Source organism: Buteo buteo, chromosome 12, assembly GCF_964188355.1.
Source record: "Buteo buteo chromosome 12, bButBut1.hap1.1, whole genome shotgun sequence".
In the NCBI taxonomy this organism is placed as follows: Eukaryota; Metazoa; Chordata; class Aves; order Accipitriformes; family Accipitridae; genus Buteo; species Buteo buteo.
The window spans coordinates 17,111-39,932 of NC_134182.1; the positions used below are offsets into that span (position 1 = coordinate 17,111).

At 69.4% G+C, this 22,822-nt stretch overlaps 5 protein-coding genes across 6 annotated transcripts; 4 read left to right on the plus strand and 1 right to left on the minus strand.

Moving 5' to 3' along the window:
- The first annotated feature begins 409 nt into the window (after positions 1-409).
- ACTL6B (actin like 6B) lies at positions 410-6,500 on the plus strand. The gene is made up of 14 exons (XM_075042200.1): positions 410-879; positions 1,136-1,212; positions 1,711-1,876; positions 2,206-2,306; positions 2,407-2,504; positions 3,212-3,306; positions 3,413-3,519; positions 3,964-4,053; positions 5,010-5,071; positions 5,161-5,275; positions 5,369-5,449; positions 5,537-5,632; positions 6,069-6,155; positions 6,249-6,500. Exons 1-14 carry the CDS (start codon positions 855-857, stop codon positions 6,327-6,329), a joined length of 1,281 nt encoding a protein of 426 aa, XP_074898301.1. The 5' UTR covers positions 410-854; the 3' UTR covers positions 6,330-6,500.
- Positions 6,501-7,650: 1,150 nt separating this feature from the next.
- Positions 7,651-11,094, plus strand: MEPCE (methylphosphate capping enzyme). The gene is made up of 4 exons (XM_075042201.1): positions 7,651-8,902; positions 10,183-10,401; positions 10,489-10,615; positions 10,824-11,094. Exons 1-4 carry the CDS (start codon positions 7,718-7,720, stop codon positions 10,874-10,876), a joined length of 1,584 nt encoding a protein of 527 aa, XP_074898302.1. The 5' UTR covers positions 7,651-7,717; the 3' UTR covers positions 10,877-11,094.
- A 597-nt stretch (positions 11,095-11,691) lies between these two features.
- LOC142037527 (TSC22 domain family protein 4-like) lies at positions 11,692-14,644 on the minus strand. Its single transcript, XM_075041983.1, has 7 exons — positions 14,168-14,644; positions 13,979-14,076; positions 13,632-13,683; positions 13,266-13,341; positions 12,169-12,392; positions 11,976-12,087; positions 11,692-11,891 (listed from the first exon to the last, which is right to left on the minus strand). Exons 1-6 carry the CDS (start codon positions 14,531-14,533, stop codon positions 12,082-12,084), a joined length of 822 nt encoding a protein of 273 aa, XP_074898084.1. The 5' UTR covers positions 14,534-14,644; the 3' UTR covers positions 11,692-11,891; positions 11,976-12,081.
- A 340-nt stretch (positions 14,645-14,984) lies between these two features.
- On the plus strand, positions 14,985-18,552 carry NYAP1 (neuronal tyrosine phosphorylated phosphoinositide-3-kinase adaptor 1). Its single transcript, XM_075042208.1, has 6 exons — positions 14,985-15,127; positions 15,395-15,551; positions 15,690-15,925; positions 16,278-17,063; positions 17,147-17,290; positions 17,461-18,552. Exons 2-6 carry the CDS (start codon positions 15,397-15,399, stop codon positions 17,862-17,864), a joined length of 1,725 nt encoding a protein of 574 aa, XP_074898309.1. The 5' UTR covers positions 14,985-15,127; positions 15,395-15,396; the 3' UTR covers positions 17,865-18,552.
- Positions 18,553-18,678: 126 nt separating this feature from the next.
- Positions 18,679-22,718, plus strand: AGFG2 (ArfGAP with FG repeats 2). Of its 2 annotated transcripts, none has more exons than XM_075042210.1 (12): positions 18,679-19,682; positions 20,142-20,235; positions 20,330-20,445; positions 20,540-20,636; positions 20,721-20,853; positions 21,097-21,210; positions 21,670-21,733; positions 21,853-21,905; positions 21,996-22,073; positions 22,179-22,238; positions 22,347-22,399; positions 22,485-22,718. In XM_075042210.1, the coding sequence occupies exons 1-12, from the start codon at positions 19,441-19,443 to the stop codon at positions 22,545-22,547; spliced, it is 1,167 nt and encodes a 388-aa protein (XP_074898311.1). In that variant the 5' UTR covers positions 18,679-19,440; the 3' UTR covers positions 22,548-22,718. The 2 variants fall into 2 exon arrangements, with proteins under 2 accessions (XP_074898311.1, XP_074898310.1); XM_075042209.1 differs by having other exon boundaries at positions 18,679-19,560.
- The last annotated feature ends 104 nt before the right edge of the window (positions 22,719-22,822 follow it).

The following is a 22,822-nucleotide window of genomic DNA, read 5'->3' on the forward strand; positions in this document are numbered from 1 at the left end:
GCAATAAGGATGAAAGACCCCACCCACCCCACGTGCTGACCCCTCCCCCACCGGGGGCGGCGCAGTTGAATGTAAAGGGGGGGGTGAGCCCCTCCCCTCTCCCCACCCCCAGCCTCTACCTCCCGCCCAGGGGGGTAGGGGAGGGGCCTGGCTCCCCCCCTCCCCCCCCCTTTTTCCTACTGAGAGTGGCAAAATGTTTACAGGCCCCTCCCCACCCGGGGGCCCCCTCCCACCCCGGTCCCCTGTGAATAGATCCTGTACATACCCCTCTCCCCGCCAATAAAAACCTCGGTGCAGCCGCGTGGGCTCCGTGGGTCCCCGCGGGGGGGTAGGTGGGTGTGGCCTGCGAAAGCCCCACCCCTTTCGATTAGGTGGGCGGGGCTAAAGTGGAGGCACACACCTCCCGGGCGGCAGTGGGCGGGGCTGTACGCAAAGGGGTCCGCCCCCCAAGAACGCGGTTGCGGGTGACCATGCCCCCACACGGGGGAGGAGCCACCGCTTACATTCCGCTTCACGGAACAACACGGCCCCAGCTAAGCCACGCCCCCCCTCACAACAAGACGCCCCCTCCCTTCCCGCCACAGACGCCTGCTCCACCTCCAAGCGGGGGTGTCCCAGACACCTGGCTCCCCCTCCCCCGCTGAGGAGAGGGAGGGGGCAACGAACGGGGCAGCCACCCCCCCTTCAAAAAAAAGAAAAGTGCGCCTGCCCCTTTAAGCCGCCCTCATTGTCTGCCACGCCGGCCAATCCGCCTGCGCGCCGGACGGCGGGCGCCGATTGGCTGCGCTGCCCCCCGCCGGCCCCGCCCACCCCGCCGCCGGGCGCTGTCCAGTGCTGAACCCGCGGCCGCCGCCATGAGCGGGGGGGTCTACGGCGGCGGTAGGGAGGGGGACCGGGGAGGGGCGGGGCCGCACCGGGAGGGGGCGGGGCCACACCGAGAGGGGGCGGGCCCACCGGGCAGGAGGGGCACGACAGTGGGAAGAGAGGGAGGGAGGATGGGGGGGGACGACGGGAGACGGGGAGGGGTGGCAGCGCAGGGGATGAGGGGGGTCCCGGTGTCATGGGGGGGGGGTCCCGGTATCACCATCACCGTGTCTGTACCCCCCCCCGGTGTCACCGTGTGTGTGTCCCCCAGATGAGGTGGGGGCACTGGTGTTCGACATCGGCTCCTTCTCGGTGCGGGCTGGCTACGCCGGGGAGGACTGTCCCAAGGTGGGTTTCACCATGCGTCGTCCCCTCCCCCTTGTGTGTTGTCCCCCCCCAGTGTCCCATCTGGAGGGACAAGGCCACCACCCCCAGCCCAACATCCCCAACAGCAACACCCCCATGGCCATGGCGTCCCCCAGGCCACCACCCCCACGCCAACATCACCATCATGGCGACACCCCCATGGCCATGGCGTCCCCCAGGCCACCACCCCCACGCCAACATCACCATCATGGCGACACCCCCATGGCCATGGCGTCCCCCAGGCCACCACCCACAGGCCAACATCACCATCATGGCGACACCCCCATGGCCATGGCGTCCCCCAGGCCACCACCCCCACACCAACATCACCATCATGGCGACACCCCCATGGCCATGGCGTCCCCAAGGCCACCACCCACAGGCCAACATCACCATCTCCACGGCCACGCCGTGTCCCGTGTCCCCCCCACCCCACCCCGCCGTGTCCTCATGGCGGTGGTGGTGACGGGGCGGTGGCAGGCGGACTTCCCCACCACGGTGGGGCTGCTGTCCCCTGAGGAGGTAGCCCTGGAGCTGGACGGTGACAAGGACAAGAAGGGGGGGAAGGTCTATTACATCGACACCAACGCGTTGCACGTGGCCCGCGAGGGCATGGAGGTCCTCTCGCCCCTCAAGAACGGCATGAGTGAGTGGGGACACCATGGGTACAGCGCGGTGGGGGGGACACGGGGACAGGGACAACTCTGCAGGACCACGGGGGAACCATAGGGAGCATCTCAGGGGGTTGGAGGTCACATCGCGAGGCCACCAGAAGGTTGGCGTCACCTCAAGGGGTCACCACGGGGTTGGAGATCACCTCGTGGGGTCACCAGGAGGTTGGGGGTCACCTCAAGGGGCCATCATGGAGTTAGCGGTCAGCCCATCGAGCACCACCTCCCTCTAGGACTGCCACCCTCCCCCCCCGCCCCGTGTCCCCCCTCCCAGTGTCCCCACTCACCGTCCCCGTGTCCCCAGTCGAGGACTGGGAGTGCTTCCAGGCCATCCTGGACCACACCTACGGAAAACACGTCAAGTCAGAGCCGGGCCTCCACCCCGTCCTCATGTCTGAAGCCCCGGTAGGTGGCCCCCCAACCTGCGTGTCACACCCCCCCCCCCGTGGTGGTGGGGTGCCCTGGTGTACCCTGGTGTCCCCACGGTGTCCCCATGTCCCCTCAGTGGAACACGCGGGCCAAGAGAGAGAAGCTGACGGAGCTGATGTTCGAGCACTACAACATCCCAGCCTTCTTCCTCTGCAAGACGGCCGTGCTCACCGCGTATCCCATCCGTGCCACCTGTCGGTGTCACTCCCCCCACCCCAGTGACCCAAGCCCCTCCCCGGGTTTCCACACAACCTCCCTGGGTGGGTGCGGGGGAAGTTGGGTGGGTGGTTGGGTGGGTCTAAGGGTAGCTGGGTGGGTCTAGGGGTGGTTGGGTGGTTGGTTGGGTGGGTCTAGAGGTAGTTGGGTAGGTGTAGGGGTGGGTGGGTGGGTCTAGGGGTGGGTGGTTGGTTACATGAGTGGTCGGTTGGGTGGTTGGTTCTATGGGTGGGGGGATGATTGGGATGGTTGGTTGGGTTGTCACTTGGTTGCGTGGGTGGGTGGGCAGGCAGGTCGTTATTTGGGTGGGTAGTTGGGTGGGTGGGTGGTTAGGAGGGCTTGGCTGGGGTGTGTTTGGGTGGGTGGCTGGTGGGGTGCTGAGCTGTTGGCACAGCTGTTGGTTGCTATGCCAGTGCTGTGCTGGCTAGTTAGCAGGCAGCTGGGGCCTTTGTTTTGCTAGACAGGTCGTTAGGGCTTCGTTAACCCATTGACTGGCCGATTATCTGCTTGGGGGCGGGAGTTCATGCCTCAAGGGAGGACTGGGCAGGTGCCCACTGGGACAACTGGCAGTAGCTCTTCATTAGCGGGCCACCCCTCGTTAGTAGGGCTCCCCCCTCGTTAGCAAAATCCCCTCGTTAGCGTTACCCTTGACCGCGGCGGCCCAGCTTCGCCAATGGGCGCAGCACGGGGCTGGTGCTGGACAGCGGGGCCACCCACACCACCGCCATCCCCGTCCACGACGGCTACATCCTCCAGCAAGGTAAAGGGGTGGGGTCACCGGAGGGGGGTGTGTGGCCAGGTGGGGCAGGGGCGTGGCCCGGACGCCGGGGTCCTCGTGGTGGTTGACTCACCAGTGGCCCCCGTAGGCATCGTCAAGTCGCCACTGGCTGGGGACTTCATCTCCATGCAGTGCCGGGAGCTCTTCCAGGAGATGAACATCGACATCGTGCCGCCCTACATGATCGCCGCCAAGGTAGGGGCGGGGCCAGGGAAGGACACACCCTCCCAGATCAGCCTATCAAAGAAAGCAAGCACAGACATTAGGCTTCGCCCCTTGAGGCGTTGCTCGGCCCCAGCACTTCCCCCACAACCCCTGGGCGCTGCCCAATGAGGAGTGTGCCAAGATGAAGGCCACGCCCCCTTGTGGGCAGCCTGCCTGCCCCAGGTCCCACCCCCTTAGGGGTGGTCCAATCCCTTAGCTCCACCCCTTTAGAGTCAGCCCTTCCCCATAGCTCCACCCATTTAGGGCCAGCCCTTCCCCCTAGCTCCACCCCCCTCATGGACATCCTGCCCATAGGCTCCACCCCCTTCAGGGCACTCCCCCCTCCCCGCTCCCTCCCCTTATCCTCACCCCACCCACTACGGGGGCAGGGCCCACCCCTCAGGCCCTGCCCCCTCACTGACGCCCCGCCCCCAGGAGCCGGTGCGGGAGGGGGCCCCCCCCAACTGGAAGAAGAAGGAGAAGCTGCCCCAGGTCTCCAAGTCCTGGCACAACTACACCTGCAACGTGAGTGGGGGGGCCCGGGCACCTGGATCCCTTTTTGGGGGGCCCCCAGACATCTGGGTCCCTTTTCTGGGGGGTCCCGGGGCACCTGGGTCTCATTTTGGGGGGGCCCTGTGCACCTGGGTCCTTTTTGGGGGGCCCCAGACACCTGGGTCCTTTTTAGGGGGGCGCCTGGGCATTTGGATCCCTTTATGGGGGGGCCCAGATGCCTGGGTCCCTTTGAGGGGGGGGGCGATGCCTGGGTCCTTTTCTGGGGGGGGCCATGGGTACATGGGTCCTTTTTATTGGGGGGGGCCAGATGCCTGGGCCCCTTTCTGGGGGCCTCTGGGTCCCTTTTTGGGGGGCCTAGATGCCTGGGCCCCTTTCTGGGGGGGGCCCGGATGCCTTGGTCCTTTTTTGGCGGCCTCTGGGTCCCTTTTTGGGGGGGCCCGGATGCCTGGGTCCCTTTTTGGGGGGCCTGGATGCCTGAGTCCTTTTCTGGGGGGGCCCTGAGCACCCATGTCCCTTTTTGGGGGGGCCTTGGGCACCTGGGTTCCCTTTTTGGGGGGGCCCCAGATGCCTGGGTCCTTTTGGGGGGGGGCTCTGGCCACGTAGATCCCTTTTTCAGGGGAGCCACAGACACATGGGTCCTTTTTTGGGGACCCCTGGATCCCCTTTCTGGGGGGGCCCAGACACCTGGGTCCTTTCGGGGGGGACCTGGGCACCTTTCTGGGGGGCCTGGACAACTAGGTCCCTTTCTGGGGGGTGCCCAGATGCCTGGGTCCTTTCAGGGGGGGCCTGGGCACCTTTTTGGGGGGCCCACGGATGCCTGGGTCCCTTTTTGGGGGGGCCCTGGGTCCTTTTTGAGGCGGGCCTGGATCCCTTTTTGGGGGGGAGCCCGGCCACCTGGGTCCCTTTTTGGGGGGTGCCCAGACACCTGGGTTCACCCCCCCACTTTGTGCCACCCCCCCCCCCCCCAGGAGGTGATCCAGGACTTCCAAGCCTCGGTGCTGCAGGTCTCTGACTCCCCCTATGACGAGCAGTGAGTGCTGGGAAGTTTTGGGGGGGCTTAGGGGGGTTTTTTGGGGTCCCCCCCTACCCCATAACCTCCCCTCGCCCCCCCCGCCCCAGGGTGGCCGCCCAGATGCCCACGGTTCACTACGAGATGCCCAACGGCTACAACACCGACTACGGGGCCGAGCGGCTCCGCATCCCTGAGGGGCTCTTCGATCCCTCCAATGTCAAGGTTGGGGGGGGGGCCTGAGGAGGTTTGTGGGGTGAGGGTGTGGGGGGTTTGGGGGACCCCTTTGACCCCCACCACCACCACGTCACCCCCCAGGGCCTCTCGGGGAACACGATGCTGGGTGTGGGGCACGTGGTCACCACCAGCATCGGGATGTGCGACATCGACATCCGACCGGTGAGTCCTCGGGGATATGGGGGGGTTCTTGGGGGGACATTTCGGGGGGTGGAGGTGACACCCCACCCCCCCGTCGTCATTCCCCAGGGTCTCTACGGCAGCGTCATCGTTACTGGGGGGAACACCCTGCTACAGGGCTTCACCGACCGCCTCAACCGGGAGCTCTCACAGAAGACACCCCCCGTGAGGGAAGGGGGGACCCAGGCGTTCGGGGCAGGGAACCCTCCCTCTCTGGGCTGGGGTGGGGGGGGAGGGGGGGGCTGGGGGGGGACCCAGGCATCCGGGGCAGGGACTCTCCCAGGGGATACTGGGGGGCTGGGAGGGACACAGGCATTCAGGGAAGGGACCCAGGTATTTGGGGCAGGACCCCCCCCTCCCGTGGGATTTTGGGGTGCTGAGGGGGACCCAAGCATCTGGGGAGGGGACCCAGACATCTGGGGCAGGGAACTTCCACCCCCCCACCATAGGATCTGCGGGGGGCTAGAAGGGACCCCATCCTCCTCTGGGACATCGGGGGGCTGAGGGGGACACACGGACACCCAGACTGGGTCCCCAGTTTCTCCCAGTCGCACCCAGTGGTTCCCAGTTGCCCCCCTTGCCCCCCCCCCCCCAACTCCAGAGCATGCGCCTGAAGCTGATCGCCAGCAACAGCACCATGGAGCGGCGCTTCAGCCCCTGGATCGGGGGCTCCATCCTCGCCTCCCTCGTGAGTACAGGGTGGGGGGCTGACGAGGGGGCCTGGATGCCTGGGTCCCTCACCCCACCCCAGCCCCTCTGTGTATGTGTGTCCCCACCTCAGGGCACCTTCCAGCAGATGTGGATCTCCAAGCAGGAGTACGAGGAGGGGGGCAAGCAGTGTGTGGAGCGCAAGTGTCCCTGAGGAGGGACCCAGGCACCCGGGCAGGGCCACCCCAACCCGGCCTTGCTCCCAACGTTGGCACTTCGGGGCCTGTAAGAGAAAAACAACAACGACGACAAAAAACATTAAAAAAAATCCCACCAATAAACAGCCCGAAAGGCGCAGAGCCCCGCTCGGTGGGGCCCAGCTGAGGCGGCGCTGTGCCACCGCGTGGCTCGGGCAGGGGATGGGGGGGTGCGGGAGCCAGGGGATGCCTTTTCATGAGGTAAAGCGGGGTTGGCGAGGGAAGTTTTTACCGATTTAGCCTTTTTTTTGTGTGGTTTTCCTCCTCAAAACGGCGAGGGCTGCTGCGCGCGCTCCGCCTTATCGCCCTCCCGCGTGGCGATCCGACCGGTGCGCATGCGCGGGCAGCGCGCACACGCGCGCGCGGGCGGGGGGGAGAAGGGGGAGCGGGTGATGCGCATGCGCACGGGGCGGGGAGGGGGGAACCCAGCGCGAGTCAGTGCGCGTGCGGCCACGCGCGAAGGAGGGGTTACTGCGCATGCGTCGGGGGCGGGGGAGGTGCGCCGGGAGCGACTCACTGCGCATGTGCGCCAGCCCTGCACACCCCCCCCCCCGCGCGGCTCCACTAGGGTTTGCGCGCATGCGCGCTGGCCCGCGGGCGGCATGCGGCTGCCCACGTGGCCCCCGCCGCTCCGTTAACGGGCGGGGAGGGGGGAGGGGGCTAATGAGGGGGGGGCCGCGGTGGCGACTCGGTGGGGTGTGGATCGCCACGTTGAGTGACGTCATGACCTGAGAGATGGCGTGTGCGAGCTCTGCGGGGGGGGGAGGCCGGAGGAGTAGGCGCCAGAGAGGGTCGGAGCGAGCGGCTCGCCCCCCCCCGTCGCCGCTGTGCATGCGCGGCAACCCCGCGGACTCCAATTCCCGGCGATCCCCGCGCGGAGCGAGGCCCCTCCCCCGAGTAACCCACAACGCGCCTGCTCCGCCTCCCCGCCGCCGCCCTCCCTCCTCTTCCCCGCTCCCCATCGCGCTCCGCCCGTCCCCGCCACCCCCAACCGGGCCCCCCCCCCCCCGTTGCCTCCCCTCAGCCCCTCCCCACCTCCCCCGGGCGCCTCTCCTCTCGCGGGATCCGCGCAGGCACTCGCGGCGGCCACCCCAGTCCTTCAGGTCCCCCCCCGTGCCCCGCGCGCCGCCTCCCCCTATTGGCCGCCTTCCCCGCCGTCCCTTCTCCCATTGGCTCCCGTCTGTCGCCCACCCCTCTGATGGAGGCGTGCCCAAGCCTCGCCACGCCCACTCCCTATATAAACCCCGGCGGGCCGCCGCGCTCCTGCCATCGCGGGCGGGAGGTGGCGGGCGCGGAGGGGCCCTGCTCCGCTCCCCCCCCTCACAGCACCCCCTAGCGGCGGCGCATGCGCGGCGGCGGCGGGGCGCAGCGCGCAGGCGCGGGGCGGTCCGCCATGGCGGCCGAGCCAGAGGCCTTCCTAGTACCGCCGCCTCCTTCTTCATCTTCCACCGCTGGCGGCGTCCGGGAGGAGGAGGAAGCTTCCCCCGCCGCCGAGGCTCCGCGGCCACGTAACGGCTTTCGGTCGGCGGGAGGAGGGAAGCGTCGTAGCAGCTGTGGGGCCAAGCAGCCGGCGTGGAAACGGCGTCGCCGGGCGGCCTCGGAGTGCGGCCCGGTGCTTCCCTCCGAGTTCCTGCTGGGTGGAAACATCTTCGACCCCTTAAACCTCAACAGTCTGCTGGACGAGGAGGTGAGCCGGGCCCTCAACGCCCGCACCCCGCAATCCTCCCCCCTCCCCGCCCGCGGCCGCGACCCCGTCGAGATCCTGGTCCCTCGCGACATCACCGACCCCCTCAGCCTCAACGCCCCAGGTGAGGGGCTGCGTTTAGCTTCCCCCGCCAAAACTGCTCGCCGCCGCCACCGTCACCGCGGCCAGCAGCGAGCCGCCGCTGCCGTCACCGCTACCGCCACCGATGAGGCCGCCTGCCCTCACGTCCTCCCCGCCACCGCTGCCGCCGCTGCCACCCCGCCACCATGCGCCACTGCCTGCCCCGCCACCGGCCGCCATCGGAAACGTCGACGGACTTGCAGTAAATCGGAAGGAACCCGTCCCCCTCCGGAAAAACCCAAACCCCCCGGAAAAGTTTCCCAGCAGCAACGTCAACGTCGCCAAGTTCAGAAATTCCAATACGGCAATTACTGCAAATATTATGGTTACCGGAACCCCGACTGCGAGGACGGGCGGCTGCGAGCCATGCGCCCCGAGTGGTTTGCGGGGAAGGAGGTGTTGGACGTGGGGTGCAACGTGGGACACCTCACCCTCAGCATCGCCAAACGTTGGGGACCCGCCCGGGTGGTGGGGTTGGACATTGACGGGGGGTTGATCCGTTCGGCCCGGCAGAATATCCGGCATTATCTGTCGGAGGAGATTCAAGCGGAAGCGGCTGGAGCAGGAGGGGGGAACAGCGGAGGTGGGGCGCGGAAGGGTTTTCCTGCCGCTCTCCTGGCCAGTCGGGGTCCCATCGCCGCCCCCCGCCTGCCCCCCGACGGGCCCGGGGCCGCCGATTTCCCTCACAATGTCGTCTTCGTCACGGTGAGTGTGTGTGTGGGGGGGCACGTGACACCCACGCAGGTGGGGTGGGGTTTGGGGGGGACTCGTGGTGGGGTTTGGAGGCAGGTGGTGGAGTTTTGGGGGGGGAAGAAGGGTTTGAGGGGATGTTGGGGGGGGGGCGTGGTGGGCTTTGGTGGGGTCGTAAGGGGTCTGTGGGCATCACAGTGGGGTTTGGGGGGGGTCACAGGGGGTTTTGGGGGGCCTGCAAGGGGGTTTGAGGGGGTGATGGCTGCATTTGGGGGAACGTGGTGGGTTTGGAGGGGATCACGAGGGGTTTGAGGGGGTCTTGGGGGGACGTGGTGGGTTTTCGGGGGGCCATGGTGCAGTTTGGGAGGGGTTACGGGTTTGAGAGCATGATGGGAGGGTTGGGGGGGGTCTCAGTAGGATTTAGGGGGTCTTGGTGGGGTTTGGGGGGTTCCAAGGGGTTTGGGGGGACAGGGTGGTGTTTAAGGGGGTCTTGGTGGGTCTGGGGGGGGGACAAGGGGGTTGGGGGGTCCCAAGAGGTTTTGGGGGGATGGGGATGCTCCTGCTCTGGGTTGGAGCTGGAGGGGTGGGGCTTAAAGAGGGGAGGGGCTTGAAGGGGGTGGGGCTAGGGATGAGGCACACACACCCCCCGCAGGGAGGGGTTTGGGGATGTGGGGGTGGGCAGACACGGGGGGGGGGGGGGGGGGGGGCTGGTGTGGGGCAGCCCCAGGTCTTAGTCTGGCCCCTCCCAAGTCTCTCAGTGGGTGGGACTCAGTGTTAGGCCCCCCCACCCCACCCCCCAAAACCCCTCTGTGGGGCTCACTGGGACTCCCCCTTCCATGTCCCTGAGTGTGGCCCCACCCACCCTGATCCCCCTCAGTGTGGGGCCCCCCTAAAACCCCTCAGTGGGCTTCAGCATGACCCCCACCCTAAAACCTCTCAGTGGGCTCAGTGTATTCCCCCAAACCGCCTCAGTGGGGGTCACCACGTGTTCCCCAAAGCCCCTCAGTGTGCCCCCCCTTAATGCCCCTGAACCCCTCACTGGGGCTCAGTGTGACCCCCCCCACCCCAAAATCTGTCAGTGGGGCTCACCATGTGTCCCCCACCCCCCCAAAACCCCTCAGTGGGCCCCCCACCTTAATAGCCCCCCCACCCCCTCAGTGGGGCTCAGCCTGACCCCCCCCACCTCCCCTTCACTCTTCCTCCCCCTTCCCTCTGCCCTTCCACCCCGGCCCCTCTCCCCCCATTCCACCCAGTGACACCCCCCCCCCCTTTTTTTTTGTGCCCCCGCCCCCCAGGGGAACTACGTTCCAGAGCGGGAGGAAGCGGTGGCGGCGCAGCGCCCCGAGTTCGACGTGGTGCTCTGCCTCTCGCTCACCAAGTGGGTTCAGCTCAACTGGGGGGACGAGGGGCTCAAACGTCTCTTCCGCCGCGTCTACCGGCACCTCCGGCCCGGGGGGCTCCTGCTCCTCGAACCCCAGCCCTGGGCCTCCTACCGCAAGCGCAAGGGGCTGACGGTGAGCGCTGGGGGAGGTGGGGGGCTGGCACTTAATTTGGGGGGAGCCAGGGCTCATTTTGCGCCTTTTTCTCCCCCCAAAAATAAGGAGACGACCTACAGGAACTACCAGCGGATCCGGCTGCGGCCTGAGCAGTTCCCCTCCTACCTGACCTCCCCTGAAGTGGGGTTCGACAGCTACGAGTTGTTGGGGACCCCCCAGCACGCTGCCAAAGGTGGGGGGGCACGAATTTGGGGGGGGGGGGCAGCTGGGTTGAGAGGGGAAGGGGAATTGGGGGGGGGATGGGGGACTGTCACGTCCTCTGTGGCGTTGTGGGGTGCAGACGCTGGGGTCTGCCGTGTGGGCCCCCAGCCCCCCAAATATGGGGGGGGTTGTTGGACTTGGAGGGGCAGCCTCTAACCACCACCACCCCCCCTCCACAGGCTTCCAGCGGCCCATCTATCTCTTCCACAAGGGACGAGGCGACGCCCCCTGAGCCCCCCTGCACCCCCCAAGTTGGGGGGACCCCACTGCTGCCGGGGGGGGGGTTTGCTCCCCCCTCCCCCCACCGGATGCCAAACAGGGGGAGGGGCTGCGTGTGCCCCACCCCCCTAATTTGGGGGTGTTCCCCCCCTCCCCCCTGGGCGTTTGCCGTGGTTTGATCTGTGCCGAGGGGGGGCTGGGGGGGCCCCCAATAAAGGAGGCGATTGGTCAGTGAGGGGGTCGTTTTTGGGGAGGGAGGGTGTCTGTCACTTTGGGGGGGGGTCTACCCTGTTTGGAGGATGGGTCCTGTCACCCCATAGAGAGGTTTGTTATCTAAGGGGGGGGGGGGTGTCACCCCGTTTTGCGGGGGGGGGGGTGGTGTCTCATTTGGGGAACTTGTCACCCCATGGAGGGGCTGGAGCTTTGGAGGCGGGCTCAGTGGGGCAGCACGTCCCACATGGAGTGAGGGGGTGTCTCTCACTATTACCTGCCCGCCCCCCCCGCCCAGGAGAGTTGGGGGTGTCTTGTTCCCCCCCCCCCCCCCCCGTCTACGCTGCGGGCAGGGGTGCAGGTTCATGTCCTATTCTTCCCCCCCCCCCCGATGGTTCGTCCCACGCCCTCCCCGTTTCCACAGCGACAAGTTCGCGCCAAGGGCTGGCGCTGCGCAGGCGTGGTGGAAGGGCGGCAGCCGCACGCGGGGGCTGCTGGGAGCCGTAGTCCACACCCGAGGGGGGCTCGGAGACACCCCCAGGAGTTAAAGGGGGGACGACGACGACACGCTCCCACGTGGGACCCCCACCCCCAACTCAGTCCCCCACAGAGGTTGGAAATGAGGATTTATTGGGGGAGGGATGACTTGCCCTTTCAGGCTCCCCCCCACTGCTGCAGCTTGCGGTACATGAGGAAGGTGGTGCCGGGGGGCGGGGGAGGGGCCGGGGGGGCTCGGGGTGGGTGGTGGGGGGCAGCCAGGGATCCCCGCTCCCCCGCCCGGCCCCCCCCGCCAGCGCCCCCACCTCGGGGCCGGGAACCTGGGGGGGAGAGAAGGGGGGAGGCCCCATCAGCACCCTGGGGTGGTGGGGGGGCTGGGGGGGTGTGGGGGGGGTCTCACTCACCTTGGGGGGGGCCGCGGGGGGGGGCGGGACCCCCCTGCGCGGCTCCGGCGGGGGGGCACGGCCAGACTGACCAGGCCCCGGTAGAGCCGCTGGGCCGGGGGCACGTTCATGGCTGCAAAACGGGGCAAAAAAGGGCGATTTTGGGTTCAGAAGGGGGAGGGGGTGACACCCCCCCCACCCCCCCAACACTCACCTCCTGCCGCCGCCCCCCCACGGCGCAGCGGGCGGCGAAGGAGCAGCCCAGGAGGGCGGCGGCCGCCCGGGGGGCATCGAAGGGCTCCCGGGACGCTCCCCCCGCCGCCCCCCCCAGGCTGCTGTGCAGGGTGGGGGTCCCCAGCTGCGGGAGGGGCGCGGCCCCCCTTCCTCCTCCTCCTCCTCCTTCCCAGCATGCACCGCGGGGCTCAGCTCGAAGCGCACCTGGGGGGGGGAGAGGGGAATTAGAGGGGGGGGGCCCCATGTGTGCGCCCCCCCCCCCCAGCTTTGGGGTGTCCCGTGCCCCCACCCCGCGCTGACCTGCCGGGTCCCCCCCCCGCGGCCCCCCCGCGCAGGATCCCCCCGGGCGGTGGAGGCGGCGACGCGGACTCGGGCGGCTTCATGGCGGCAACGGCCACGCCCCCGGGGCCACGGCCGTTCCGCCTCTGACCACGCCCCCCCGAGCACAGCCCTCACAACATGGCGGCGGGGAGGCCGCCCCCTCCCCAAGATGGCGGCAGAACCCTCACAACATGGCGGCCGCACTCTGCACTCCCTGCCCTTCTCAACATGGCGCCCCCCCCCCCCCCCCCCCCCCCAGGTCCGCGGGTTCGAATCCCCCCACACCCCAACGCCTTAACCCCAAATTAACTAGGACCCTCCCCCCGTGCTGTAAAAATCGCGGCTTTATTAAAAAAGGCCCCAAATTGCGCAGGAAGGGGGGGGGGAGGCGGGGGGGGTCACCGACACCCCCTCCTTCCCTCCCCCCCCGAAATAAAGCAGCAGAGCTGCGGCAAGGGGGGGGTGACCCAGGCATCCGGGTCCCCCCCGCTCACCCCCTGAGAACCCCAGCGCTCCCCGTGGACCCGGGCATCCGGGCCCCATTGCACGACGTGTGTGTGTGCGCGCTCGCGCGCCCCAAAAGTCCCGTAGCAGAGCGGGGGGGGTGTCCCACACCCCCCTCCCCACCACAACCCAAAGGCATGGGTCAGGCAGGGGGTCCGTGCGGGCGGGGGGGTCTCAGGTGGGCGAGTTGCTGGGGGGTGGCCAGCGCCCGCAGGAGCCCGTTCTCACGCTCCAGGGCTGCCCGCCGCTCGCTCAGCTCCTTGATCTGCTCCCGCAGCAGCTCCACCTCCTCCCGCACCGCCAGCAGCAGGTGACTCTTCACCAGGTCCTGGCGGGGAACGAACGGCGTGGGGCGTGGGGCGGGGGGGGGGAACCGCCTCCCTGGGACCCACAGCCCAACCCCCACACCCCCACTGCCCCCCCAAAGGGCACTCACAGACCCCCCACCCTGGGACCCCAGTGTCCAGGCCCCAACCCCCCCACACACACCCCCCCAAGGATCCTGGTGTCGGGACCCCACGCCCCTCCCCGAGCCACAGGAACCCCTCCCGCCCCCCAGACCCCACGTCCGTTGTACCCCCCCCCATTAGGGGAACCAGGTGCCCGGGGGGGGCTCACCATGGCCTGCTCGATCTTGTTGTCGATGGCCGTCACCCCGCTGCCGGCGCTGCTGGGAGGGGGAGGGGGGATGTCAGACAGACTCACAACCCCCCTCCCCCAACAGAGTGTCCTGGGAGGGGGGGGATGTGCAACTTCCTCCGCTTTCCTTCCCCTTTCGGCCCTGGGGGGAGGGGAAGTCTCCCCCCCCCCCCGTCCCCGTCCCCCCGCTCCCCCTGCCCCCTCCCCCCTCCGCCGGCTCAGCAGCAAGTCCCGCCCCCCTCACCTGCCCGAACAGGAAGCCCCGCCCCCTCCCCTCACCTGTGTGAACCCAGAAGCCCCGCCCCCTCACAGAAGCCCCGCCTCACCCCTCCTCCTCGCCCTCCTCTCCAGCCAATCCCAGGCGAGCACTCAGCCCGGCGGTGCCGCCCCCGGGGCGGGGCGAAGGGGGTCGCGGAGGCAGCGCCTGTAAAGGGGAGGGGGGGGGTGTACCAGCGGGCGGGGGGCGCGGTCTTTCTGTGTCCCCGCCTCCCCGCCGGTGTAGCCACGCCCCTCACCTGCTGCACCAGCTGGGCGAAGGCCCCGAGGGAACGGGGTTGGTGGGGGGAGGGGGCGGCGGCGGCGGCGGCGGCGGCGGAGGAGGAGGAGGAGGGAGGGAAGGGCGGCGGAGGGGGGGTGCGGGGGGAGTCGAGGGAGAGCGGAACCCTCCCGCTTCCCCGGGGAACCGCTTCCCTCTCGTAAAAATCCCGGCAGATCCACCGGCCCCGCCGCAAAGCCTCACCGGGACCGGGTAACCGAACCAAGCGGAACCGGGAACCGCCGGGGCTCGAAGAGGAACCGGACCCCTCCCCCCCCTCGCCGCCGCCGCCGCCGTTACCGCCGCGAACGCTGGTGATGGCGAAACCGCTTTTCTTCCGGCTCATGGCGGCGGCGGCGGCGGCGGGGGGAGGATCATGGCGGGGCCGGGATCCGCAGCCGCGATCGGCGGCGGGCGGGTGACAGCGGCACCGACCGGAAGCCGCGGCGGGCGGAAGTCCCGCCCCTCAACGCGCAGGGGGGGCGTGGCCGTGCGGCGCGGAGCACCGCCCCGCGCGGCCACGCCCCCTCTAGCTGAGGCGCGAGTCCTCCGCGCCGGTAGGGGGCGGTAGCGCCCTCCACACCTCCCCCCCTCCTGTTTCGCCTAGCCCGGACGCTGCGTCAGCGCCATGGAGCGGCGCGGGCGGGAGGCGGGAGCGGCCGGTACGTGGAAGGGGGGGGCAGAGGAGGAGGGGGGGGGGGCGGTGTTTACCGGAGGGGGGGGTCCCGTCCCCTCCCCGTTAACCACCACCCCCTCCCCCTCCCCGCAGGCCGCTAGAGCCCCGCCATGGGTCGCCGCCCCCCTTGAGCCCCCGCCCAGGCCCCGGTGGTGGTGGTGGTGGCGGTAGTGGGGGGGGGGGCGCGGTGGAGGATTCCCCCCCCCCCCACTCCCCGCGGCCCCCCCTCCACCACCACCCCCCCCCGAGACAGCGGAGCGACAGGTAACGGCGGAGGCGGAGGCGGGCGGGGCGGGACAGGAGCCGGCGCGCGGGCCCGGGGCGGGAGGTGATGGAGGGACCCGAGGGGGGGGCTGTTGGGGGCGGCGGGGAGGGAGGGGGAACGGGGGGGCGGCCTAAGGCTGGGGGGGGGACACGCAGGGGTCCGGGGGCGGTGGGGGGACCCCAGCGTCTGTTTGGGGAAGGGGGGGTCACGGAGGGGAGCCGGGGCGTGCGGGCGGTGCAGAGCGACCCGTCCTCCCCCCCCCCCAGGGATGAGCGCCCCCCCGCGGTCGGAGCTGGCCGCCGCCGCCGCCGCCTTCCTGCGGCTGGGGGAAGAGCGCCCCCCAGCGGCCGCCGCCATGAACCTGCTGCAGCGCAAGGGCCGCCCCGACTGGCGCCCCCCCCGCGAGGAGGAGCCGCGCAAGGGGTGGGTGGGCCGGGACCGCGGACCCCCCCCCCGCGGGGAGGGGGGGACGGACATAGGGGGGCCCTGAGTGGGCCGAGGGGTCCCCAAGTATCTTGGGGAGCCTCCTGACCCCCCACTTCCCGGTTCCCCCCCCCCCAGGGCCTCCAAGGCGCGGGAGGGGGGGTCCCTGCGGCGGCCCCTGCGGGTGGGCTTCCTGACGCTGCCGGCCCCCCAGGAGCGGGGTCCTCGGCCCTGCGCCCCCGGCATGGCCCCCCGCTCCCTCTCCTGCCACGCTGTGGGGATCCCCGATGCCGGGACCCCCCCCCGGCCCCCCGGCCCCCGCCCGGGGCCCCCTGAGGGGCGAGGACTCGAGGCACCGCCTGCCAAGCGGGGGGGTGAGTGGGGGAGAAGGGGGGAGTGTTTTGGGGGGAGTAAGGGGTTGTGGGGGAGTCATGCGGTGTGGGGGGGTGGGGGTGCTATGGGGTATCAGGGTTGGGGGGCAGAGATGGGGGTCTCGGGGGCTGTGCAGTGGTGGGGGGGCCTTGGAGGGCAGGGACGGTGTTGCGGGTCTGTGGGGCGCTGGCGGATGGTTGGGGGGGCTCTCGGGGGGACTGGGGTCTATGGAGTGTCATGGGGGGCTGGGGGGTGCCGGGGGGTTATGGGGAGGTTTGGCGGTACTGTGCAGCAGGGCAGGGTTGCTGGGGGGTTGCTGATCCCCCCGACACCCCTCTTCCCCCCCCTCCGCAGGCACCCCCCGGGGGGGCTGTGTGAGGCAGACGCCCCCCCCGAAGCCCTCCCGTAGCCCCCAGACCCGCCTCTCTGCCGGGCCCCCCCCTCCGGCCCCCGGTGCCACCGAGGTGGGGTCGGGGGGGGCCGGGGAGGGGGAGGAGCCCGTCTACATCGAGATGGTGGGGGATGCCCGCCGGGGGGGGGGAGGGGGGGACGCCCGGCGGGGGGGGGGCGCTCCCCCCCCTCCCCCTGAGGAGCCCGAGGCCATCTACGAGGAGATGAGCTGCCCCCTCCCTGCTGGGGAGGGGGGGGCCCCTGCCCCGTTCTCAGGCACCGCCCCATTATCCGGCCCCGCCCCGTTCTCCGGCCCCACCCCATTCTCCAGCCATGCCCCCTTCATCGGCCACGCCCCGTTTTCCGGCCCCGCCCCCATCCCCCCCCCCTTCCCCAACCTCCTGGCCCCCCGTCCCCCACTGCTGGCCGCCCCCCCCGAGGGCTCACGCCTGCCCCTCCCCCGGCGCGAGCCGCCCCCCCCTGCCCGCGCGCGCAGCCACTCCACCCCCCTCCCCCCTCCCCACCTGGCGGCGGGAGGGGCGGGGCGAGAGCGCGGGGGGGCGGGGCTCGGACCTCTGCCCCTCCTTCCACCTGCCGCCGCCGAGGCTCCGCCTCTGGGGAAGCGGCCCCCCGCCTACGACAGCCTGCGGGGGGGCGGGGCGACGGGAGGCCCCGCCCCTCTCCGAGAGGAAGAGCCCCACTCCCGCCGAGGGGGCGGAGCCTCCTCCCGCCGTGGGAAAGAGACCGAGAGTGAGTTTAATGGGGGGGGGGTAGGATTTGGGCGGGGGGACACGCCCCTGGGCGTGGCTTACCTTTACCCCCCTCCCTTTTAGAAGCGTCGGAGCCCCCCCGGGAGGAGCGGGGGGGGGGCGCGCCTCCCCCCCCCTCGGGGATCCCGGTGCGAGCCGAGGGGCCGCGAGGGCGGCCGGGGCTGCCCCTCCCCTGCCAGACCTTCCCTGCCTGCGGCCGGCCCACAGGTGGGGGGCGCGGGGGGTGGGACATTGTGAGAGTGGGAGGGACATGGGGACAGTGGAGGGGGGGGTGACAGAGTCCTGGGGGGTGGACACGGGGACGGGGGTGTCCCTTTTCCGGGGGGGGTGACGAGGGGGCACCGTGTCCCCCTGACACCTCTCCCCCACCCCCCCAGACCTCCCCGGGGGGCACCGACTGGGCCGTTCAGCCTCCACCTCGGGAGTGCGCCAGGCCGGGGCTCCCCCGTTTCCCCGTGGCCCCCCCGCTCCCCGTCCTTTGTCTGGGGGGGTCCCCGGAGTAGGGGGGGGTCCCGGGGGGGGCGCGGCTCCCCCCCGCCCGCGGGACGGGCAGCTGCAGGAGGTGATCGACCGCAAACGCTGCGTCTGCACCGAGATCAAGGCCAGGGGGGGGCGCGGGGGGGGGGGGAGCGGGCTCTGCAAGCAGGAGAGCCTGCCCCCCCTCCCCGCCCCCCCTGCTTGGAGGGGGGGGGGCCCTGAGGGGCGACCCCCACCCCCGCCCCCCCCCGGCACCCCCCCGGCCCGACGGCCCCATGCCGTGCTCTGGGACACCGCCATCTGACCCCCCCGGGGTGCCTGGAGCATCTCTGCACTCCCCCTGAACCCCCCCCCCTCAAAAACTGGGGGAGGGGTGTCCTGAAATCGAGGGGGGGGTCCCCGAAATTGGGGGGGTCCTCAAAATGGAGGGGGGAGTCCTCTCAATACAAAGAGGAGCTCCTAAATTGGGGGGGGGAGGCTCTGAAGATGAGGGGGGGCACGACACGGCTGGGCCGGGTTGGGGGAGGATTGGGGGGAGGGTATATTTATGGTACGCTAAGCTGCCCCCCTAAATAAAACGCGGGGTCACCCCGAAAATAAGGGGGGGAGGATGGAGACCTCCCTGGGGTAAAGGGGAGGCCCCCCCCCGTAAAGGGAGGGATGAGCCCCCCAATAAAGGAGTAACAACTCCCAACAAGGGGGGCCCTAATAAAGGGGGGGTAGAGACCCCAATAATGGGGTAGAGACCCCCAATGGGGGGGTCAAGCCCCTAATTAAGGGGAATAAAGCCCCCCCCAATAAGGGGGGTGTCAAACCCCTCAATAATAGGGTAGAGCCCCCCATGAACTGGGGGGGGTCTATTAAAGGGGGGTAGAGCCCCCCAATAAGGGGGGGTTCACTCCCCTCCATAAAGGGGGGTCCAGCCCCCCCCAGAAAGGGGGGGGTGCTGTAACTGCTTTGCAAATGTATTTATGGGGGGGTAGCGGGGGGGGGGTATTTATGGGGGTGCATCCACGGTTGAGCAGGGTCCGGGGAGGGGGTTTGGCTCCGGGGGTCCGCAGTGCGGCCTGTGGGAGGGGTTTGGGGGAGCCCCCTCCCCAATGTGGGGGGTGTGTGCAAGGGGAGGTGGGGGTCTCCCCTGGGATTTTGGGGGAGGGATACCATGGGGGGGGCAAAGGGACCCCCAACCCTTTCCTGGGACCCCCCCCCAGCCCCTCTGTGCCTCGTGCCCTGCCTCCCCTTCCCCTTTACCAGAATTGCCTTCGTCCCCGCGGGGTCCGGGGGGGGGGGCCCGAATTTGGGGAGGGGGTGGGGGCAAAGCAGAGGCGGGGGGGGTCTTTTGTAATGTGGTTCTGTGCACTATTAAAGAGAGAAGCAGCTGGAAACGCTCGCCTGAGGTGGGGGAACGGGGGGTCCACAATGAGGGGACCGAGGCCCCCCCTCCCAGCCCGTCTCCTCATACATGGGACGGAGGGGGTGGGGCAGAATGTTCCCAGGCTGGGCGGGGGTGTGGTAATAACGGTGAATTTGTGTGAAAACCACCCAAAATGAGGCACTCCCCCCTCCCCGGGATCGGGGTTAAAGCTCTTACCGGGGGCGGGGGGGAGGCACCGAGGGGCGGGAAGAGCCGTTGGGCGCGCGGCGGCCGCTAAAAGGGCGGGAAGAGCCGTTGGGCGCGCGACGGCCGCCGCCTGGCACGTGCGCGGCGCCTGCCCAGGAATGGGCAGCAGTGTTCTTGGGCGGTGCCGTGCGCGCATGCGCAACGCGTCACGTAGCTACTCGGCGGCTAAGGCGCCTGCGCGGCTAGAAGAGGGAGGTGGGGGCGTGGCCTGCGCGCGCGCATTACGCGCCGCCGCCGCTACCGGGTTACGAGAGGGAGGATGGCGGCGGCCGGCGGCGGAGGAGGCGGCCCCGGGCCGGGAACGGGACCCGGTGGAGGCCCCGGGGCCAGGAAAGGGAGCGCGTCCCGGGACGCAGAGGCTGAGGTTTGGTGCCGGCGGGTGAGGGAATTGGTGAACGCTTCCCCTGCCAACCGGCTCTGCTTCGAGTGTGGCCAGCGCGGCGTCACCTACGTGGACATCACCGTGGGCAGCCTCGTCTGCACCGGCTGCTCCGGGGCGCTGTGAGCGGGGCGGGGCCGGGCCGGCGGGGCCAGGTGCCCCAGGGAACTGCGAGTGGGGCGGGGCCAGAATGCTGGGGCGGGGCCAGGTGCTCTGGGGTGCCGTCAGTGGGGCGGGGCCACAACGCCGGGGCGGGACCAGAACAGTGGGGCGGGGCCAGGTGGCCGCCGAACTGTGAGTGGGGCGGGGCCAGAACCGTGGGGCGGGGTCAGCTGCTCTAGAGTGCTGTGGGCGGGGCCGGGGCCACTCAGTGCAGTGAGGCAGGCTGGGGAGCAGCTGTTGCTGATTGGCTGTATGCACTGTGGGGGTGGTGCTTCCCGGGAGGGGGCGTGGCCCAGGCATGTGGCTTCCCGTGGGGATCCATGGGGTCTTTTAAGAGTCAATTTTTTTGGGGAAAAAAAACTTTTTTGGGGGTTCTTCGGGTGGCAGGGGGGCGCTGACCCCCCAAATCCCTCCCGCAGGCGGGGGCTGAACCCCCCACACCGTGTCAAGTCCATTTCCATGACCACCTTCACCGAAGCCGAGGTGCTCTTCCTGCAGGCCCGCGGTAACGAGGTCAGGAGGGGACCAGGGTGGGGTGGGGGGTGTCTGCCCCCTCCCTCCCATCCCACCAGTGTCCCCATGTGTGTCCCGCCGACCACCCCCCCAGGCCTGCCGGCGGGTATGGCTTGGCACCTTTGACACCCGAAACTCGCTGCTCCCCGATTCCCGCGACCCCCAAAAAGTGAAGGAGTTTCTGCAGGAGAAGTATGAGAAGAAGCGATGGTACGAGAGGGGAGGGCATGGTCATGGTTTGGGGGGGGAGCAGCACAGGGTGGGGGTGCTCCTGATAAATAACTCTGCCTCCCCTACTTGGCAGGTATGTGGCGCCGGAGACAGCAAAAACTCCCCAAAGCGCCGCGGCGGAGCCAGCACCCACCCAGCCGCTTCTGGGGGACGCAGGGATGCTGCTGCAGGTGAGACAGTGCTGGGGGGGGCGGGGGCAAAGGGGGGGACCGATGGGATGGTCGTTCCCTGATGCCTGCTGTACCCCTCCACAGCCCCGCCCGGCCCCCCACCGTCCCCCACAGCCAGCCCGGAAAGCCAGCACCGACCTATTGGCTGACATTGGGGGGGATCCCTTCGCTGCCCCCCAACCAGCGCCTGCCTTCGCCGCCTTCCCAGGCTTCCCTGGTGAGCTGGGGAGGGGCAGTCTGGGGGGGCTGACCATGAAGGTGGGGGGGGCTCGAGTGGGTCCTGACCACAGAGCAGGGGGGCAGAGGGGATCTGGCAGGACTGCTGACCAGTGAGTGCTGGTCCAGGGGAAGGAAGTGACCTGCCAGAGTGGCCACACAGAGGCCCAGCTGGGACGGTGCTGGCCATGGAGTGCAGGGGGGGCTGTGGGGGTGACCCTGTGCCCCCCCCTGCACCCCCCAGGCCCGGCCCTGCCCCGTGCTGCCTTCCCCAGTTTCGATGCCTTCGGAGCCGGCCCAGGAGCACCTGCGTTTGGGGGGGCTGCGCCCCCCTTCCATGCCCCACCTGCACCCACAGGTACCCTGGGACCCCCCCAGGACTAATGGGGAGGAGGTTTGGGGTCCCCCATCACCCTGTGGGACATTGGGAAGGGGTTTGGAGTCGCCCCCATCACCTCATGCTACTCCTGGGAATAATGGGAAAGGGTTTGGGGGTCCCTCCACACCCATGAGGCCCCCAGGATTAATGAGGAGGGTAAGTTAGGGTCCCCCATCTTTGTGGAGTACTGGGGAGGGGGTTTGGGGTCCCCCACATCACCCTGGGGTCCCACCACCCCCCCGTGATACCCTGGGGCTAACGGGGAAAGGTTTGGGGGACCCCGGGACCCCCCCACACTACAAAGGGGGAGGGGTTTGGGCTCCCCCCCATCAGTGTGGGTGGTCCCAGCGGGTTTTGGAGTCCCCACATACCCCGGGGTGTACCAGGAGGGGACTTGGGGTCCCCCGCCATGGCCACATCTCTTTCTCCCACCCACAGGGGGTGCTGCTGCACGGGGGGGGGCCACCTCTGTACCGCCCCCAGAGGGTGGAGCCTCTGCCAGGTACTGTGTCATGTCATGTGTCCTCCCCCATTACTCCCCACGTGGCTGGGGGGGGCGGGGGGCAGGAGCTGCCCCCCAACCCCCAGCTCAGCACCCCCCCCCCCATCACCCCCCCACAGCCTCTTTGGGACCCTGCGGCCCCCCCCGGCGCTGCCCCCACCGCCCTATGGGGGTAAGTTGGGGTTCAACACACCACCCCCAAACCTTGCGACCCCCCTACAGTGAGGGGGACCCCAGGGTGATGGCTGTGTGACCCCCCCAGGCTACACCAACCCATTTGCGGCCCCCGCCGCCCCCCGACCCTCCACCAACCCCTTCCAGAGCAACGGCCCTGCTGCCAGTGAGTGACACCCCCCTGCCCTGTCCCATCCCCCCCTCCCCCAGACCAGGATGGGGTTTGGGGGGGTCCCCTCAATTCTGTCTCATCACCCCTCTCTGCCATTAGGTGCTGCTTTTGCTGCCCCCCCAGTTCCTGAGGGGTTCCCCAGCCCCTTCCAGGCTGATGGTAAGAGCCAGCATGGGGGCAGGGAGTGTCAATTATTGGCATATCCTGTGCCCCCCCCCCGACTGATTCCCCCTTCCCCGACTGATTCTCCCCTTTTATCCCCCCCAGGTTCACCCTTCGGTGCATTCAATGTTGCCAAAGCCTCCACCAACCCCTTTGTGGTGAGGAGGGGGCTGAGAGGGTGGGCAATATGGGGGGGCCCCCTGAACCCCCTTTTGTATCTGAACCCCTTTTTGCCCTCCCCAGACGGTCCCGGCTCCGACGGCCCCCTTCAGCATCAAGCACCCAACCACCAACCCTTTCCTATAGCTGCTGCTGCTTGGTGGGGGGGAGTGGGGGCTGTATCCCCACACACACCCCCGGATTGCAGAGGGGACTGAGGCATCTGGGTGCCCCCCAACTACCCCCCTCCTCGAGGACCAGGTTTTATTTTTTTGAGAGATATATCACAATATCTAATATATATTCTATAGAAACTTCCTCCGTCTCTGCACCTCCCTCGACCTGTCTACCCTGGGCCCACCCCCAATCCTTTCCCCCTTCCCCTGCACCCCACTTCCCCCCCATAAGATGCCCCATACCAC

Bases quoted from the DNA above. Each gene is read 5' to 3' on its own strand.
- ACTL6B (XM_075042200.1), top strand. From the start codon at position 855: ATGAGCGGGGGGGTCTACGGCGGCG. The intron at 3,520-3,963 runs GTAGGGGCGGGG...CCCCGCCCCCAG, and splicing joins CCTACATGATCGCCGCCAAG to GAGCCGGTGCGGGAGGGGGC. The intron at 5,072-5,160 runs GTGAGTGCTGGG...CCCCCGCCCCAG, and splicing joins GACTCCCCCTATGACGAGCA to GGTGGCCGCCCAGATGCCCA.
- MEPCE (XM_075042201.1), top strand. From the start codon at position 7,718: ATGCGCGGCGGCGGCGGGGCGCAGCGCGCAGGCGCGGGGCGGTCCGCC. The intron at 8,903-10,182 runs GTGAGTGTGTGT...CCCGCCCCCCAG, and splicing joins ACAATGTCGTCTTCGTCACG to GGGAACTACGTTCCAGAGCG. The intron at 10,616-10,823 runs GTGGGGGGGCAC...CCCCCTCCACAG, and splicing joins CCCCCAGCACGCTGCCAAAG to GCTTCCAGCGGCCCATCTAT.
- LOC142037527 (XM_075041983.1), bottom strand. From the start codon at position 14,533: ATGAGCCGGAAGAAAAGCGGTTTCGCCATCACCAGCGTTCGCGGCGGT. The intron at 14,077-14,167 runs GTGAGGGGCGTG...TCCCCTTTACAG, and splicing joins TCGCCCAGCTGGTGCAGCAG to GCGCTGCCTCCGCGACCCCC. The intron at 13,342-13,631 runs GTGAGCCCCCCC...GTTCCCCGCCAG, and splicing joins ACAAGATCGAGCAGGCCATG to GACCTGGTGAAGAGTCACCT.
- NYAP1 (XM_075042208.1), top strand. From the start codon at position 15,397: ATGAGCGCCCCCCCGCGGTCGGAGCTGGCCGCCGCCGCCGCCGCCTTC. The intron at 15,926-16,277 runs GTGAGTGGGGGA...CCCCCTCCGCAG, and splicing joins ACCGCCTGCCAAGCGGGGGG to GCACCCCCCGGGGGGGCTGT. The intron at 17,064-17,146 runs GTGAGTTTAATG...CCTCCCTTTTAG, and splicing joins CCGTGGGAAAGAGACCGAGA to AAGCGTCGGAGCCCCCCCGG.
- AGFG2 (XM_075042209.1), top strand. From the start codon at position 19,280: ATGGGCAGCAGTGTTCTTGGGCGGTGCCGTGCGCGCATGCGCAACGCG. The intron at 22,074-22,178 runs GTGAGTGACACC...CTCTGCCATTAG, and splicing joins GAGCAACGGCCCTGCTGCCA to GTGCTGCTTTTGCTGCCCCC. The intron at 22,239-22,346 runs GTAAGAGCCAGC...TATCCCCCCCAG, and splicing joins CAGCCCCTTCCAGGCTGATG to GTTCACCCTTCGGTGCATTC.